The 18,426-nt window shown below is 44.5% G+C and overlaps 1 protein-coding gene across 1 annotated transcript in view; it reads right to left on the bottom strand.

The window, feature by feature from the left end:
* The window catches only part of LOC132817333 (histamine N-methyltransferase-like), a 48,777-nt gene that overhangs the window by 9,746 nt on the left and 20,605 nt on the right, over positions 1–18,426 (bottom strand). The window contains exons 4-5 of the mRNA XM_060827742.1: positions 10,304–10,434; positions 4,368–4,461 (exon numbers count right to left, since the gene is read on the bottom strand). Of these exons, the coding sequence (XP_060683725.1) occupies positions 4,368–4,461; positions 10,304–10,434 (225 nt within the window). The remainder of the gene's footprint in view (positions 1–4,367; positions 4,462–10,303; positions 10,435–18,426) is intronic.

The raw sequence follows: 18,426 nt of genomic DNA, 5'->3' as shown, positions 1-18,426 counted from the left end.
GCGTGGGTTTCCTCCCACAGTCCAAAGATGTGCAGGTCAGGTGAATTGGCCATGCTAAATTGCCCGTAGTGTTAGGTAAAGGGGGTAAATGTAGGGGAATGGGTGGGTTTCGCTTCGGCGGGTCGGTGTGGACTTGTTGGGCCGAAGGGCCTGTTTCCACACTGTAAGTAATCTAATCTAATCTAAAAGGGTAACTAGGGAGAGAATAGGGCTTCTCAAAGATCAGCAAGGCAGCCTTTGTGTGGTGTCACAAGAGATGGGGGAGATACTAAATAAGTACTTTGCATTAGTACTTACTGTAGAAAAGGACATGGAAGATATAGAATGAAGGGAAATAGATGGTGATATCTTGCAAAATGTCCAGATTACAGAGGAGAAAGTGCTGGATGTCTTGAAATGCATAAAAGTGGATAAATCCCCAAGGCCTGATCAGGTGTATCCTAGAACTCTGTGGTAATTTAGGGAAGTGATCGCTGGGCCTCTTTCTGAGGTATTTGTATCATCGATAGTCACAGGTGAGGTGCCGGAAGACTGGAGGTTGGATTGATAAGTTGGAAATAGATATAGTGACCATATAGAAAATGGAGCTTAGAATGTTAACTAAAATGGCTGAAGCACATTGGCTGTATTGCCCAGCATCCTGAGCGAACAAATTGCTAATACAGCAACTTGCACAGGCTGGGTAAACATGTCCAATCCCACAGATCTGAGAATGACATAGTACCAGCACTAGGTCAAAGGGCAGCCATCAGAGGAGTACTGGTGCCTTACGGTCTAGCTGTAACACAGTAATGAGGTTTGAATGTCTACATTTAAAGAGCATCTTTGAGATTTGACTGTTGCCTTGAAAGAGCTAGAAAAATAATGGGAGTTAATGTCTGACTTTAAAGATAGTGTTAATATCTTAACCAGATGGCTGCTGGTGTCTGTGTGTTAGATTTAGAGCATGTCTTGATGTGTAAGCTTACAATTAAGTATACTTTGATTAATATACTTTGCGATAGCTTAATGACATGGGACTCTGTATTGCGTGAGAAGTTATGTATAAATGTAACAACTTTCCCTATCAACGGTGAGAAAATCCACTCTTTAGTACCCAGTGTGGTCTAAGTGGCTTTTCTCCGAGGATTGCTTGTATATTCGTATACTAACAGTCTTGAATAAAAACAGTACTGTTGAAGTGTATTAATTAAGTGGTGGTTCTCTGTTCTTGGACAGGCGTTCACAGAAAGCCAGGTAACGTGGCTGAGCTTTCACAGGATAACGTGGTGCCACTGTTTGAGAAAGGTGGTAAGGACAATCCAGGGGACTATAGACCAGTGAGTCTGATGTTGGTGGTAGGCAAGTTGTTAGAGGGAATCCTGAGGGACAGGATGTAAATGTATTTAGAAAGGCAAGGACTGATTCGGGATAGTCAACATGGCTTTATGTGTGGGAAATCATGTCTCACAAACTTGATTAGGTTTTTTGAAGAAGTAACAAAGAGGATTGATGAGGGCAGAGCAGTAGACTTGATCTATATGCACTTCAATAATGCAGTCATCAAGGTTCCCCATGGAAGACTGATTAGCAAGGTTAGATCTCATGGAATATAAGGAGAACTAGCCATTTGGATACAGAACTGGCTCAAAGGTAGAAGACAGAGGGTGGTGGTGGAGGGTTGTTTTTCAGACTGGAGGCCTGTGACCAGTGGAGTGCCACAAGGATTGGTGCTAGGTCCACTACTTTTCAATCATTTATATAAATGATTTGGATGTGAGCATAACAGGCAAGCTTGCAGATGACACCAAATTGAAAGTGTAGTAGACAGTGAAGAAGGTTATCTCAGATTACAACGGGATCTTGATCAGATGGGCCAATGTGTTGAAAGTGGCAGATGGAGTTTAATTCAGATAAATGTGAGATGCTGCATTTTGGGAAAGCAAATCTTAGTAGGACTTATATACTTAATGGTAAGGTCCTAGGGAGTGTTGCTGAACAAAGAGACCTTGGAGTGCAGGTTCATAGCTCCTTTAAAGTGGAGTCGCAGGTATATAGGATAGTAAAGGTGGCGTTTGGTATGCTTGCCTTTATTAGTCAGAGGATTGAGTACAGGAGTTGGGAGGTCATGTTGCAGCTGTACAAGACATTGATTAGGCCACTGTTGGAATATTGCGTGCAATTCTGGTCTCATTCCTATCCAACAGATATTGTGAAACTTGAAAGGGTTCAGAAAAGATCTACAAGGATGTTGCCAGGGTTGGAGGATTTGAGCTATTGGGAGAGGCTGAACAGGCTGGGGCTGTTTTCCCTGGAGCATCAGAGGCTGAGGGGTGACCTTATAGAGGTGTAAAAATCATGAGGAGCCTGGATAGGATAAATAGACAAAGTCTTTTTCCTGGGTTGGAGGAGTCTAGAACTAGAGGATATAGGTTTAGGGTGAGAGGAGAAAGATATAAAAGAGACCTAAGGGGCAACATTTTCACACAGAGGGTGGTACGTGTATGGAATGAGCTGCCAGAGGAAGTGGTTGAGGCTGGTACATTTGCAACATTTAAAAGGCATCTGGATGGGTATATGAATAGGAAGGGTTTGGAGGGATCTGGGCCAGGTGCTGCAGGTGGGACTAGATTGGGTTGGAATATCTGTTCAGCATGGATGGGTTGGACTGAAGGGACTATACCTTTATATAACTCTATGATTCTATAACACTCAAGAAGCTTGGCACCATTCAGGACAAAACAGCTCACTTGACTGGCACCATACCCACAAGCATCCATCCCTCCACTACTGATGATCAGTATTAGAAGGTGCACTATCTATAAGATGCAGAGCAGAAATTCACCAAAGATCCTCAGCACCTTCCAAACTCATGACCACTTCCAACTAGAAGAACAAGAGGAAAGACAAATGGGAACACCATCACCTTCAAGTTCCCCTCCAAGATACTCCCCATCCTGACTTGGATATATATCACCATTCCTTCACTGTCACTCATTCAAAATCCTGGAATTCCATCAGCCAGGGCATTGTAGGTCAACTCATAGCAGGTGGACTGCACCAGTTCAAGAAGGACAACTGAGGTCAGGCAATAAAAACTGCCTTGCCAACAACGTCCACATCACTGAATTTCTTTAAAAGGTGGCTGCTTGTCATCACCTCACCAGAGAACAATTCTCCCACTGGTTAGCCATTAAACCATTGCAGACTTCTATCAGGTAGTCTTTTCTCTCCTCCAATTAAAATCTGATAAATTAAACCTGATGAAGGGCTTATGCTCGAAACGTCGAATTCCCTATTCCTGAGATGCTGCCTGGCCTGCTGTGCTTTGACCAGCAACACATTTTCAGCTCTCCTCCAATTAAATAAGGCCAAACTTCTGACTATTTTTTTTCCAACCATAAATCTTCATCACCATCACCACATGAATGAATTATGCCACACTTTTTTATTGTTACTTATCACCATTCAATATTAGATCAACACAAATTTGTACATAATATTCCAAGAAAAACAAAATTAAGTTAATATTCTGGTTCCACTTGACCATTTTGAAGCAATTTTCACATTAAATCATTAGTTTGGCAGTGTAAAGTGAACAGAATTATATTTGATGCTGGAAATGATGAATTAGTGAAGACAAGTGTTTCCTAATGCTGTGGATGTCTCTGTAATGATAAAGGACATTATCCTCCAGTCAGAGTGTGAGAGATTACTGTGGCAAATTTGGGAAAGGGTGGAGCAAGTAGTTGAGCAATAGTTGAAATGGCCTTGCATGCAATACTTGGCACTGCCTATTCTTATTGAATTACGATAGCAATTTTAAAGTTCAGCACCATCTACAAATGGATTGCCTTTTGAACCTTTAGACAGAAGTAGAATCTAGAAACAGAAATATCAGTAAATAGAGCCATAAGGGCCAACTTATGATTCACTAATTATAATTAGGCACTTTCAATGCACAGCATTGACAGCTATCCACTTCTTTCTGTCATCTAGTCAATTATTTATCTGCTACACAATTTTTCACTTTGTTCACAGTCTTCTTGTTTGTTGCAAACTTTGTGTAAAGGGAAAGTTGCTGTAGTCCCAAAGGACTGCTCTCATGCGAAATGGTTTAACCTGAGGGTTACCACACCTCTGGCAAGAGGGTCCTTCATGGTAACCTCTGCTGGTATGGAAATTTAACTTGTGTTGTTGAAATCACCCAGCATTACTAGCCAGACATCTGGCCAATTCAGAGAATCAACTCTCAGGAATGCCAAGAAGTTGATCAATAGAATCCTTATGAATTTAGTTATCTTCTCCATATACTTTCAGATTGCTCAGGTAAAAGGCTGCATAGAATAACAGTACCAGTTTATCAGAAACACTGGACAATAACTTACCTGCAACTTGTATTATTAGAAGTTTGCCATTCCTTTCCAGAAGACTGTGAAAATACTTAATGGTATCATGCACATTTTCCACAAAGTACAGCAACTAGTCAGCAAAAAAAATAGAAACAAAAAAGTTATGAATATAAATCCTTATATTAAAATTAATTGGGTTACAATTATCAGTGCCTAAAAACACAAACTTTGAAATTCTTGTGGGCATATCCTGGAATCTTTGATCCAATGGCTAAAAACCTTAATAAAGTCAATTTCATTTTGTGAAATATCATTCAAAAGTAGCAAGGTTTAAATGTAAGAATGTAAATACTTGGCTGGCAGTTCATACTTGTTGATACCTGGAATGAGTGGTGATTTCTTATGAGGATAGGTTGGACAGACTGGACTGGTTTCTCCTGGAGTTATGAAGAGTGAGGGGATTTCATTAAAGATTATGAGATACTGAACAATCTTATCAAGGTCAATGTCAAAATGTCATTTCCCATTGTGGATGAGCCCAGACCCAAGTGGCTCTCTTTAAAAATTAGATGTCACCCTGTTCAGATTCAGAGGAGGACAAATCTTTCTGACAGCAAGTTGTGCAACACTGGAATTCTTTCCCTCTCAAAGTGGTAGTAGTTGTAGAGTCGTTGAATACTTTTAAGGCAGAGTTAGTCTCTTTTCTGGAAAGGAATCAAAGGTTATTGTATCCCTAGCAGGGACTATGAAATCTGATCTCCCATATCTCATAGGGGGAGTGGTATGCTCTTCCTGTGAGATATGGGAGATCAGGGAGAAGTCAAATCATCCCTGACAGCTATGTCTGCAGGAACTAAGAAGTGTGTCCACCTGCAGCTCCTCTCAAATTGTATAGCTCAGTTGAGTGGCAGTCGAACCCACTGAGGAGCATACATGAGGCAGAAAGCTTACTAGACAAGGTTTCAGGGATGTCATCACCTAGATTAATAGTTACTGCTGCGAGGGACAGACAGACAGGCAGTATAGGAGTCCTCTGTGGATATTTCCCTCTCAAACAGACATACCATATTGGATGTTGCTGGGGAGTATGATATCTCAGGGCAATGCAACAGCAGCAGTCCGATCAGTGGCTTCACAATTAGTTCTGCTGTTCAGCACAAAGTGTCAAAAGTGTAGGTAAGCAGTATTAATAGAAAACTCAATAATTAGGGTCATAGACAGGTGTATCTGTGGCCATGAGTGAGACTCCAGGATGGTGTGTTGAAAGGGGAAGTTGAGCAGCTTGATGTCATGGGCTATAAAATGAACAACAATGGAAAGAAGACAAATGAGATTCTGCAAAGAGAATGTAGAGCATTAGGTAGGAAATTGAAAAGTAGAACCTTTAGTGTTGTAATGTCTGAATTACTCTCTGTGCTACGTATTAGTGAGGCCAGGAGGAGGACAGTGCATTTCAATGCATGACCAAAGGACAGGTGTAGGAGGGAGGGTTTCAGGTATCTGGATCATTTGCATCTCTCTCAGGGCAGGATGGACATGTACGAGAAGGACAGGTCGTACGTAAACTGGAGGCACACTAACATCTTGCAGGAATACTTGCCCATGCCACTCAGGAGGGTTTGAACTGATGAGGCAGGAGGATGTAAACCAAAGTATTAGATCAGTATGTGGAGTTATGAGTAGAGGTAGAGGTTATGTCAAACAATGGGAAGACAGGCAAAGTCAGGCTAATGAACACTGCAGGACTGGCAATCAGAAGGTTTAACCTAAGAAGTAAGGCAGAGGAGTTTTGAGCCTAGATTAGTGTAGAGAACCATGATAATGTCACCATTACAAAAATTTGATTGAGAAAATGCAGGACTGACAGCTCAAAGTTCCAGAATTTAGATGTGATAGAGAGGTGGGGGAATGCATTACTAGCTGCGAACAATGTCACAACTGCAGCAAGGGAGGATATTTCAGAAAGCTCATCCAGCAATGCCCTTTGGGTAGAACTCAGGAATAAGAAAGGTACAATCACAATTATGGGGTTATATTATCAGCCTTCAAACAACCAGCAGGAGGTAGATGAACAGACATTTGGCATAGCATCGACAAACTGTAAGAGCATTTTACTGGGTTGTTGTATGGGGTGACTTTAATTTCCCCATTGACTGGGACTCCTTTAGTGCTAGGAGCTCAGATGGGGTAGAGGGCTTCTTGAAACAATATGTGGGTAGACTGACTGAACTAGACCTTGTCTTGAGGAATAATCCTGGGCAGATGATTGAAGTTTCAACGGGGAAGCATTTTAGGAACAGTGATCTTGAGACCATAAGTGTTAAGATATTTAAGTCTCTCGGCCTCAGGTGGAAGTACTAAATTGGAGGAGGTTAATTATTACAGAATTTGGCAGGAACTGGAGAAATTAGATGGGGGGGGGCAACTGTATGAGGGTAAATCTATCTGACATGTGGGAATATTTTAAAGATCAGTAGATCATTGTTCATTTCCAGCACATTCTGGTGATGTTGAAAGGTAAGGTGGCAAAATACAGGAACCCAGGATGATGAGATATCAAGAGTTTAGATAAAAAGGAAAAGCATATGGAAGGAAATAAAACAGGGCCACTGAAACAGAAAAAACTCAAAAAAAGGAATCTGTAGGGCCAAAAGAGGCCATGAAATGTCCTTGGCATGTTGGATACCAGGAGAATTCCAAAGCAATTTATATGTATACTTGGAGCAAGTATGTATATAGGGAAAGGGTAGGTCTACTCAAGGACAAAGGAGGAAAATTATGCTGTATCTGGTTCCAGGAACATGCTCGGACAGAGTCCGCTTGCAATCTCCGCTTACCAGATCCCTCGCCAGATCCTCAAACATGCTGGAGCAGGGTCTGTTCACAGCCTCTGATTGCCAGAACCCTCACCAGATCTCAGAACATACTGTGGCAAGGCCAGCTCGCAGCATCTGATCACCTGGTCTTGTAACATGCATGGACAGGGCCCACCCGTAGCCTCCAATCACTGGATTCATCCTCAGATGCCAGAACTTACTCGGGCAGGGCCAGCTCACACCATCCAATTGCCAGGTTCTATACATGCTTGGGCAGGGCCCACTCACTGAATGCTGGATCCATCACTGGATCCCAGAACATGCATGGGCAGGGTTGATCATCAATGCCTCGGTGACACAAAATACTTTAAACAAAAGGAAAAGAAAAAGAAAAAAAGATAAACAATAAGCAAAATAAAGAAAAGCAGATGGGTAGGAATGAGCTCAGGAGCTTGAATACGGTGCTGCTGGTTTCTAACAATGCCGTTGCCTCACCATTTTTGAGGTAGCGTTATTCTCACATTCTTGATTTGTCTGTAATTACATTAACTATCTTTGATTTGCCTTGGGTTGATCCAAACAAACAGAAAAATTACAGTATGTGGACAGTATGGATGTTAGCATAAAACTACAAAAAGAATTTGATAGACACAGTGAAAGGGCAAAATGGTGGCAGATGGAGTTCAATGTAAACAAGTGTGTGGTTATCTATTTTGGGGATGTATGAATTTTAATACGCAGAATGTCCAAATAGACTTGGGGATCAGCTGCATCGATCTTTAAAATGTCACTAAGAGGTGTAGAAAATAAATAGGAAAGCTAATGGAATGCTGGCCTTTTTATCCAGAGGTATGGAGTTAATGATGCAGAAGTTACACTGTAGTTATACAAACCCCTGGTTAGACCCCACTTGCAGTATTGTGAACAGATCTGGGCATCATATTTAAGAAGGATATATTGGCCTTGTGGGGAATACAATATAAGTTTACATGAAAGTTACATGGACTTCAGGGATTAAATTATAAGGCGTGATTATACAAATTAGGCTTGTTTTCTCCAGAATTTAGAAATGTAAGGGGTGCTCAAAGTCTTCAAGGTATTAACAGGAAAAGACAAGGTAAACAAAGTATTTCCACTAGTTGGGGATTCTATAACTTGGGGCATGGTCTCTAGAATTAGGACCAGACAATTCAGAGAGATGTCAGGAATTGTTTCTTCTGTTTGGAACTCTTTTCCACAAGCAGTGGATGCAGGATCAGGTGTAAATTTTAAATTTTAGATGGATAAGTTTTTGTTAAACAATGTTGTTAAGGGGTATAGGCCAAAAATAGGTATGTGGAATTAAGCCACAGATTATTGAACGTTAGAACAGGCTCAATGGGCTACATCTGCTCCTATGTTCCTATATTCTTACTGATATTCACAGATATGATCTGAAGCGTATAAGCTAGCTAACCACACAGCCTTGTCCATCACACAAGCCAGCCTTCCATCCATTAACTCCATCTACACTCCTCACTGCCTCAGGCAGCCAACATAATAAAAAATCCCTCTGACCCTGTTTATAATCTCTTCCAAAATCTTCTGTTGGGCAGAGGACTCAAAAGCTTACACACATGTACCAGCAGATTCAAGAATAGCTTTCTTCCCCACTGTCATTAGACTTCTGAGTAGACCTCTCCAGTTTTAAATTTAATGTTGACCTCGTTCTCTGTGCATCTTCTCTGCAGCAGTAACATTTTATTGTTTGCTTTGTTCTATTACCCTTATGCATTTTGTATGGTATGGTCTGCCTGTAATGCACACAAAACAAAACTTTTCACTGTACCAAGGTACATGCAACAATAATAAAGCAAATCAAATTGAACCAAAACAAACCATGAGATTATGTTGAGTTGAAGTAGGCCATTTGGCTCATTGAGTCTGTTCCAACATTCAAGGGGATCATGGCTGATCTAGTAATTCTCAACTCTACCTTCATGGCTTTTCCACATAACCTTTGATTCCCTTACTGTTTAAAAATCTGTCTATCTCAGCCGTGAATATACTTATGACCAAATGTCTACAAGCCATCTGTGATAGGGAATTCACAAGTACAGGTAGTTCAGCTATTACACAGTGGTTGTGTTCTTCTGCAACCCCGCACTGCATAAAAATTATGCAATACAAATACACTTAAAGTGTTGGCAATGTAATAAAGTTATAGACAACACACACTTTAAAAGTTCTTGTTTTACAAAAAGCATTCCTATTCATCCAATCACGTTAACAGTTGCAGCTAATTTGCATTATAGCAGAATTGCCTGTATCCGAAGAACAGAGAGAAGCCATTCTTTCTTATCTTTGTTTTTAAAAGGTGATCCCTTATTCTGAGAGTAATTTCCCTGGCCTTAGATTGTTCACAAGGAGAAACAACCTTTCTGCACCTACTCTGCAAATCCCCTCAGAGTCTTAGAGAAATTGAGGACTGCAGATGCTGGAGATCAGAGTCGAGAGTGTGGTGCTGGAAAAGCACAACAGGTCAGGCATCGTCTGAGGAGCAGGAGAATGGACACTTCATGCAAAAGTCCTTCATCGATTTTCCTGATCCTCAAATGCTGCCACCCGCCTCCTCAGAATCTTGTATGTTTCGAAAATTTCACCTCTCATTCCTCTGAATTCCAATGAGTAAAGGCCCAATTAATTTAACCCTTCCTCATAATACAGTCCCTCCATACCTGGGATTATAAACCTTCGCTGGACTGCCTCTATTGTAAGCTTTTTATTTCTTTAGATAATGTGCCCAAAACTGTTCAGTGTTCTAGCAGGTCAGTGGAGGGAATGCAGAGTTAACTTTTTGTATCCAGTGACTCTTCTTCAAAACTTTCCTTTCCCTCCATCCATTACATTTTTGCCTAGTTGCTTAACTTGTCCATATTTTCTGTGGACTCATCTGCACCAGAGGCACCAAAGGACAGGCAAATTAAAATAAGGAAAAACTTACAAAGACATAATGTCAAAATGAATATCAATTCTTAAACTGACCATGGTACTTAGAACCATTAGTATTTTAGACATTAAGCAGCATGAATGTGAATTTGCTCTCCATTTAGCCCTGAGTGACAGGTTGAATGTGCTGTGACTGCTGGTTATTAAGTTAACCTGAACAGCAGGTACCTGAATCATATGAATGAAATCAAACTTCTTGCTTTCCTTTCTCTCCTTGTTTTGCTTTTCATAGTCAGTTGTATACATCTGGTTCCAAGTGAAAGAGGCATTAAGTCCTTGACCCTTCTCTTTTACGAGCTCTGAAAGTAATATAACATTAGAAGGGCTTTCCTCTTACTAATAAAGTAATCAGAAATACTATTCATCATATCCAGGTTTCTGAAACCGAATTGTAGGAACTTGGTTGTCTGCTTTTAGGTGAAACAGTGACATGTTAGATTTAGTCAAAGGAAATAACATATTAAGCATTGTATTAATTTGTTTGCAGTTCAACATATTATTGAAAATCATAAACTGCTTTGTAAAATGCATGCACCATCAATCAACAAATCTAGTATGAGGTGGTACATTTTAAAAACAATTCTTTCTTGGGATATGGATACCACTGTTAAGGCCATGATTCATTATCCATCCCTAATTGTCCTTGAGGAGATGGAGAGCCATTTTCCTGAACCTTTACTGTCTTTGCTCTCTGTAAATATGGTCAAATACTGTTAAAGTGTTAGTTCCAGAATCTTGATCCAGTGATTGTCAAGGAATAGCAATATAATTCCAGTTCAGAATGCTGTGTGAGTTGGAAAGCTCCCATGTATCTGTTGTTCTTGTGCTTCACATTATAGCTGATATTTTAATGATAATAGCCAATCATTTTTGACCTAATTAACCCTCTGGATTTATGAAAAATTTAATAAAACACATTTCAAATTAAGAAGCAAATATTACAGCAAACTAATCGATTTCTACATGTGTAGTTTGCAACCACAAAGCAGACCGAGTCAGGCAGAGTCACAATATTGTATATACACAGTACATGAAGGCATAGAATCAGGTGGAAACAGGCCCTTCAACTCAACAAGTCAACACCGACTCTCCAAAAGAGTCACCCACTCATTTACCCTGACTAATTCACCTAACCTGTGCATCCCTGAACACTATAGGCAATCTAGCTTGACCAATTCACCTGGCGAAACTGAGGACTGCAGATGCTGGAGTATCAGAGCTGAAAATGTGTTGCTGGAAAAGCGCAGCAGGTCAGGCAGCATCCAAGGAACAGGGGAATCGACATTTCGGACATAAGCCTGAAGAAGGGCTTATGCCCGAAATGTTGATTCTCCTGTTCCTTGGATGCTGCCTGACCTGCTGCGCTTTTCCAGCAACACATTTTCAGCTCTGACCATTTCACCTAACCTGCAAACTTTGGACAGTGGGAGGAAGCCAGAGCACCTGGAGGAACCCCATGCAGACACGGGGAGAATGTGCAAACTCCACACAGTCACCCATGGCTTGGATTGAAACCAGGTCCCTGGCACTGTGAAGCAGCATTGCTAACCACTGAGCGACTGTCTTTAAAGGCAAACTTTCTTAAAAGGAAGGGACATATAAAACTAGTAGAGGTCCTGTGTTTCAAATGTGTTTTCAAAGGAGGCTTTGAGAGTTTTTGCAGTATATCTTGTATACGACACAGGCTGCTGCTGGTGTTCAACAATGGTGAAGGATATGAAAGTTTAAGGTGTTCAATGAGATTCTGAGCTTTGTCTTTTATTGTGTCAACCTTCTTACGTGTAGGTAGGGTTGCATTCATCCAGGAAAGAGAAGAGAATTGGAGATAGTGAGGACTGCAGGTGTATTGGCGACAGTGAGGACTGCAGGTATATTGGCAACAGTGAGGACTGCAGGTGTATTGGAGATAGTGAGGCCTGCAGAAGTATTGGGCGACAGTGAGGACTGCAGGTGTATTGGAGATATTGAGGACTGCAGGTGAATTGGCGACTGTGAGGACTGCAGGTGTATTAGTGAGAGTGAGGACTGCAGGTGTATTGGCGACAGTGAGGACTGCAGCTGTATTGGCGACAGTGAGGACTGCAGGTGTATGGGCGACTGTGAGGACTGCAGGTGAATGGAGACAGTGAGGACTGCAAGTGAATTGGAGACAGTGAGGACTGCAGGTGTATTGGCGACAGTGAGGACTGCAAGTGTATTGGAGACAGTGAGGACTGCAGGTGTGTTGGAAACAGTGAGGACTGCAGGTGTATTGGCGACAGTGAGGACTGCAGGTGTATTGGTGACAGTGAGGACCGCAGGTGTATTGGTGACAGTGAGGACTGTAGGTGTATTGGCGACCGTGAGGACTGCAGGTGTATTGGAGAAAGTGAGGACTGCAGGTGTATTGGCGACAGTGAGGACTGCAGGTGTATTGGTGACAGTGAGGACCGCTGGTGTATTGGAGACAGTGAGGACTGTAGGTGTATTGGCGACAGTGAGGACTGCAGATGTATTGGTGACAGTGAGGACCGCTGGTGTATTGGAGACAGTGAGGACTGCAGGTGTATTGGCGACAATGAGGACTGCAGATGTATTGGAGATAGTGAGGACTGCAGGTGTATTGGTGACAGTGAGGACTGCAGGTGTATTGACGACAGTGAGGACTGCAGGTGTATTGGAGATAGTGAGGACTGCAGGTGTATTGGCGACAGTGAGGACTGCAGGTGTATTGGTGACAGTGAGGAGTGCAGGTGTATTGGAGACAGTGAGGACTGCAAGTGTATTAGTGACAGTGAGGACAGCAGGTGTATTGGTGACAGTGAGGACTGCAGGTGTATTGGAGATATTGAGGACTGCAGGTGTATTGGAGACAGTGAGGACTGCAGGTGTATTGGCGACAATGAGGACTGCAGGTGTATTGGAGATAGTGAGGACTGCAGGTGTATTGGAGATATTGAGGACTGCAGGTGTATTGGTGACAGTGAGGACTGCAGGTGTATTGGAGAGAGTGAGGACTGTAGGTATATTAGCAACAGTGAGGACTGCAGGTGTATTGGTGACAGTGAGGACTGCAGGTGTATTGGCGACAGGGAGGACTGCAGGTGTATTGGAGATAGTGAGGACTGCAGGTGTATTGGCGACAGTGAGGACTGCAGGTGTATTGGTGACAGTGAGGACTGCAGGTGTATTGGAGATATTGAGGACTGCAGGTGTATTGGAGACAGTGAGGACTGCAGGTGTATTGGCGACAATGAGGACTGCAGGTGTATTGGAGATAGTGAGGACTGCAGGTGTATTGGAGATATTGAGGACTGCAGGTGTATTGGTGACAGTGAGGACTGCAGGTGTATTGGAGAGAGGGAGGACTGTAGGTATATTAGCAACAGTGAGGACTGCAGGTGTATTGGAGATAGTGAGGACTGCAGGTGTATTGGTGACAGTGAGGACTGCAGGTGTATTGGCGACAGGGAGGACTGCAGGTGTATTGGAGATAGTGAGGACTGCAGGTGTATTGGCGACAGTGAGGACTGCAGGTGTATTGGTGACAGTGAGGACTGTAGGTGTATTGGAGACAGTGAGGACTGCAGGTGTATTGGCGACAGTGAGGACTGCAGGTATATTGGAGACAGTGAGGACTGCAGGTGTATTGGTGACTGCGAGAACCGCAGGTGTATTGGCGACAGTGAGGACTGCAAGTGTATTGGAGATAGTGAGGACTGCAGGAGTATTGGCGACAGTGAGGACTGCAGGTGTATTGGAGACAGTGAGGACCGAAGGTGTATTGGAGATAGTGAGGACTGCAGGTGCATTGGTGACTGTGAAAACCGCAGGTGTATTGGCGACAGTGCGGACCGCCGTTGTATTAGAGATAGTGAGGACTGCAGGTGTATTGGTGACAGTGAGAACCGCAGGTGTATTGGTGACACTGAGGACCACAGGTGTATTGGAGATAGTGAGGACTGCAGGTGTATTGGAGACAGTGAGGACTGCAGATGTATTGGCGACAGTGAGGACTGCAGGTGTATTGGTGTTAGTCAGGACTGCAGGTGTATTGGAGATAGTGAGGACTGCAGGTGTATTGGCGACAGTGAGGACTGCAGGTGTATTGGTCACAGTGAGGACTGCAGGTGTATTGGAGATAGTGAGGACTGCAGGTGTATTGGCGACAGTGAGGACTGCAGGTGTATTGGTGACTGTGAGAACCGCAGGTGTATTGGCGACAGTGAGGACCACAGGTGTATTGGAGATAGTGAGGACTGCAGGTGCATTGGCGACAGTGAGGACTGCAGGTGTATTGGAGATAGTGAGGACTGCAGGTGTATTGGTGACTGTGAGAACCGCAGGTGTATTTGCGAAAGTGAGGACCGCAGGTGTATTGGAGATAGTGAGGACTGCAGGTGTATTGGTGACAGTGAAAACCGCAGTTGTATTGGTGACACTGAGGACCGCAGGTGTATTGGCGACAGTGAGGACTGCAGATGTATTGGAGATAGTGAGAACTGCAGGTGTATTGGCGACAGTGAGGACTGCAGGTGTATTGGCGACAGCGAGGACTGCAGGTATATTGGAGATAGTGAGGACTGCAGGTGTATTGGCGACTGTGAGGCCTGCAGGTGTATTGGTGACAGTGAAAACCGCAGTTGTATTGGTGACACTGAGGACCGCAGGTGTATTGGCGACAGTGAGGACTGCAGGTGTATTGGCGACAGTGAGGACTGCAGCTGTATTGGAGGTAGTGAGGACTGCAGTGTATTGGAGACAGTGATGACTGCAGGTGTATTGGCGACAGTGAAGACTGCAGGTGTATTGGCGACAGTGAAGACTGCAGCTGTATTGGAGGTAGTGAGGACTGCAGGTGCATTGGAGACAGTGAGGACTGCAGGTGTATTGACGACAGTGAGGACTGCAGGTGTATTGGAGATAGTGAGGACTGCAGGTGTATTGACGACGGTGAGGACAGCAGGTGTATTGGAGGTAGTGAGGACTGCAGGTGTATTGACGACAGTGAGGACTGCAGGTGTATTGGAGGTAGTGAGGACTGTAGGTGTATTGGTGGCAGTGAGGACTGCAGGTATATTGGCGACAGTGAGGACTGCAGGTGTATTGGCGACAGTGATGACCGCAGATGTATTGGAGATAGTGAGGACTGCAGGTGTATTGGTGACAGCGAGGACTGCAGGTGTATTGGAGATAGTGAGAACTGCAGGTGTATTGGTGTTAGTCAGGACTGCAGGTGTATTGGAGATAGTGAGGACTGCAGGTGTATTGGCGACAGTGAGGACTATAGATGTATTGGTCACAGTGAGGACTGTAGGTGTATTGGAGACAGTGAGGACCGCAAGTGTATTGGAGATAGTGAGGACTGCAGGTGCATTGGCGACAGTGAGGACTGCAGGTGTATTGGTGACAGTGAGAACCGCATGTGTATTGGTGACACTGAGGACTGCAGGTATATTGGAGATAGTGAGGACTGCAGATGTATTTGCAACAGTGAGGTCTGCAGGTTTATTGGAGATAATGAGGACTGCAGGTGTATTTGCGACAGTGAGGACTGCAGGTGTATTGGAGACAGTGAGGACTGCAGATATATTGGAGATCGTGAGGACTGCAGGTGTATTGGTGACAGTGAGAACCGCAGGTGTATTGGAGACAGTGAGGACCGCAGGTGTATTGGCGACAGTGAGGACTGCAGGTGTATTGGAGGTAGTGAGGACTGCAGTTGTATTGGAGACAGTGAGGACTGCAGGTGTATTGGCGACAGTGAGGACTGCAGAGGTATTGGAGATAGTGAGGACTGCAGGTATATTGGAGATAGTGAGGACTGCAGGTGTATTGGCGACAGTGAGGACTGCAGGTGTATTGGCGACAGTGAGTACTGCAGGTATATTGGAGATAGTGAGGACTGCAGGTGTATTGGCAACAGTGAGGATTGCAGGTGTTATGGCGACAGTCAGGACCGCATGTGTATTGGAGACAGTGACGACTGCAGATGTATTGGAGATAGTGAGGACTGCAGTTGTGTTGGCGACAGTGGGGACTGCAGGTGTTTTGGCGACAGTGAGGACTGCAGGTATATTGGAGATAGTGAGGACTGCAGGTGTATTGGCGACAGTGAGGTCTGCAGGTGTATTGGCGACAGTGAGGTCTGCAGGTGTATTGGGGATAGTGAGGACTGCAGGTGTATTTGCGACAGTGAGGACTGCAGGTGTATTGGCGACAGTGAGGACTGCAGGTGTATTGGTCACAGTGAGGACTGCAGGTGTATTGGAGATAGTGAGGACTGCAGGTGTATTGGCGACAGTGAGGACTGCAGGTGTATTGGTGACTGTGAGAACCGCAGGTGTATTGGCGACAGTGAGGACCGCAGGTGTATTGGAGATAGTGAGGACTGCAGGTGCATTGGCGACAGTGAGGACTGCAGGTGTATTGGAGATAGTGAGGACTGCAGGTGTATTGGTGACTGTGAGAACCGCAGGTGTATTTGCGAAAGTGAGGACCGCAGGTGTATTGGAGATAGTGAGGACTGCAGGTGTATTGGTGACAGTGAAAACCGCAGTTGTATTGGTGACACTGAGGACCGCAGGTGTATTGGCGACAGTGAGGACTGCAGATGTATTGGAGATAGTGAGAACTGCAGGTGTATTGGCGACAGTGAGGACTGCAGGTGTATTGGCGACAGCGAGGACTGCAGGTATATTGGAGATAGTGAGGACTGCAGGTGTATTGGCGACTGTGAGGCCTGCAGGTGTATTGGTGACAGTGAAAACCGCAGTTGTATTGGTGACACTGAGGACCGCAGGTGTATTGGCGACAGTGAGGACTGCAGGTGTATTGGCGACAGTGAGGACTGCAGCTGTATTGGAGGTAGTGAGGACTGCAGCGTATTGGAGACAGTGATGACTGCAGGTGTATTGGCGACAGTGAAGACTGCAGGTGTATTGGCGACAGTGAAGACTGCAGCTGTATTGGAGGTAGTGAGGACTGCAGGTGTATTGGAGATAGTGAGGACTGCAGGTGCATTGGAGACAGTGAGGACTGCAGGTGTATTGACGACAGTGAGGACTGCAGGTGTATTGGAGGTAGTGAGGACTGCAGGTGTATTGACGACAGTGAGGACTGCAGGTGTATTGGTGGAAGTGAGGACTGCAGGTGTATTGGAGATAGTGAGGACTGCAGGTGTATTGACGACAGTGAGGACTGCAGGTGTATTGGAGGTAGTGAGGACTGTAGGTGTATTGGTGGCAGTGAGGACTGCAGGTATATTGGCGACAGTGAGGACTGCAGGTGTATTGGCGACAGTGATGACCGCAGATGTATTGGAGATAGTGAGGACTGCAGGTGTATTGGTGACAGCGAGGACTGCAGGTGTATTGGAGATAGTGAGAACTGCAGGTGTATTGGTGTTAGTCAGGACTGCAGGTGTATTGGAGATAGTGAGGACTGCAGGTGTATTGGCGACAGTGAGGACTATAGATGTATTGGTCACAGTGAGGACTGTAGGTGTATTGGAGACAGTGAGGACCGCAAGTGTATTGGAGATAGTGAGGACTGCAGGTGCATTGGCGACAGTGAGGACTGCAGGTGTATTGGTGACAGTGAGAACCGCATGTGTATTGGTGACACTGAGGACTGCAGGTATATTGGAGATAGTGAGGACTGCAGATGTATTTGCAACAGTGAGGTCTGCAGGTTTATTGGAGATAATGAGGACTGCAGGTGTATTTGCGACAGTGAGGACTGCAGGTGTATTGGAGACAGTGAGGACTGCAGATATATTGGAGATCGTGAGGACTGCAGGTGTATTGGTGACAGTGAGAACCGCAGGTGTATTGGAGACAGTGAGGACCGCAGGTGTATTGGCGACAGTGAGGACTGCAGGTGTATTGGAGGTAGTGAGGACTGCAGTTGTATTGGAGACAGTGAGGACTGCAGGTGTATTGGCGACAGTGAGGACTGCAGAGGTATTGGAGATAGTGAGGACTGCAGGTATATTGGAGATAGTGAGGACTGCAGGTGTATTGGCGACAGTGAGGACTGCAGGTGTATTGGCGACAGTGAGTACTGCAGGTATATTGGAGATAGTGAGGACTGCAGGTGTATTGGCAACAGTGAGGATTGCAGGTGTTATGGCGACAGTCAGGACCGCATGTGTATTGGAGACAGTGACGACTGCAGGTGTATTGGAGACAGTGAGGACTGCAGGTCTATTGGAAACAGTGAGGACTGCAGGTGTATTGGCGACAGTGAGGACTGCAGATGTATTGGAGATAGTGAGGACTGCAGTTGTGTTGGCGACAGTGGGGACTGCA

Source organism: Hemiscyllium ocellatum, chromosome 7 (assembly GCF_020745735.1).
Source record: "Hemiscyllium ocellatum isolate sHemOce1 chromosome 7, sHemOce1.pat.X.cur, whole genome shotgun sequence".
Classification (NCBI taxonomy): domain Eukaryota; kingdom Metazoa; phylum Chordata; class Chondrichthyes; order Orectolobiformes; family Hemiscylliidae; genus Hemiscyllium; species Hemiscyllium ocellatum.
Note: the sequence above shows the minus strand (reverse complement) of the source record. Positions and strands in the feature narration are given on the sequence as shown.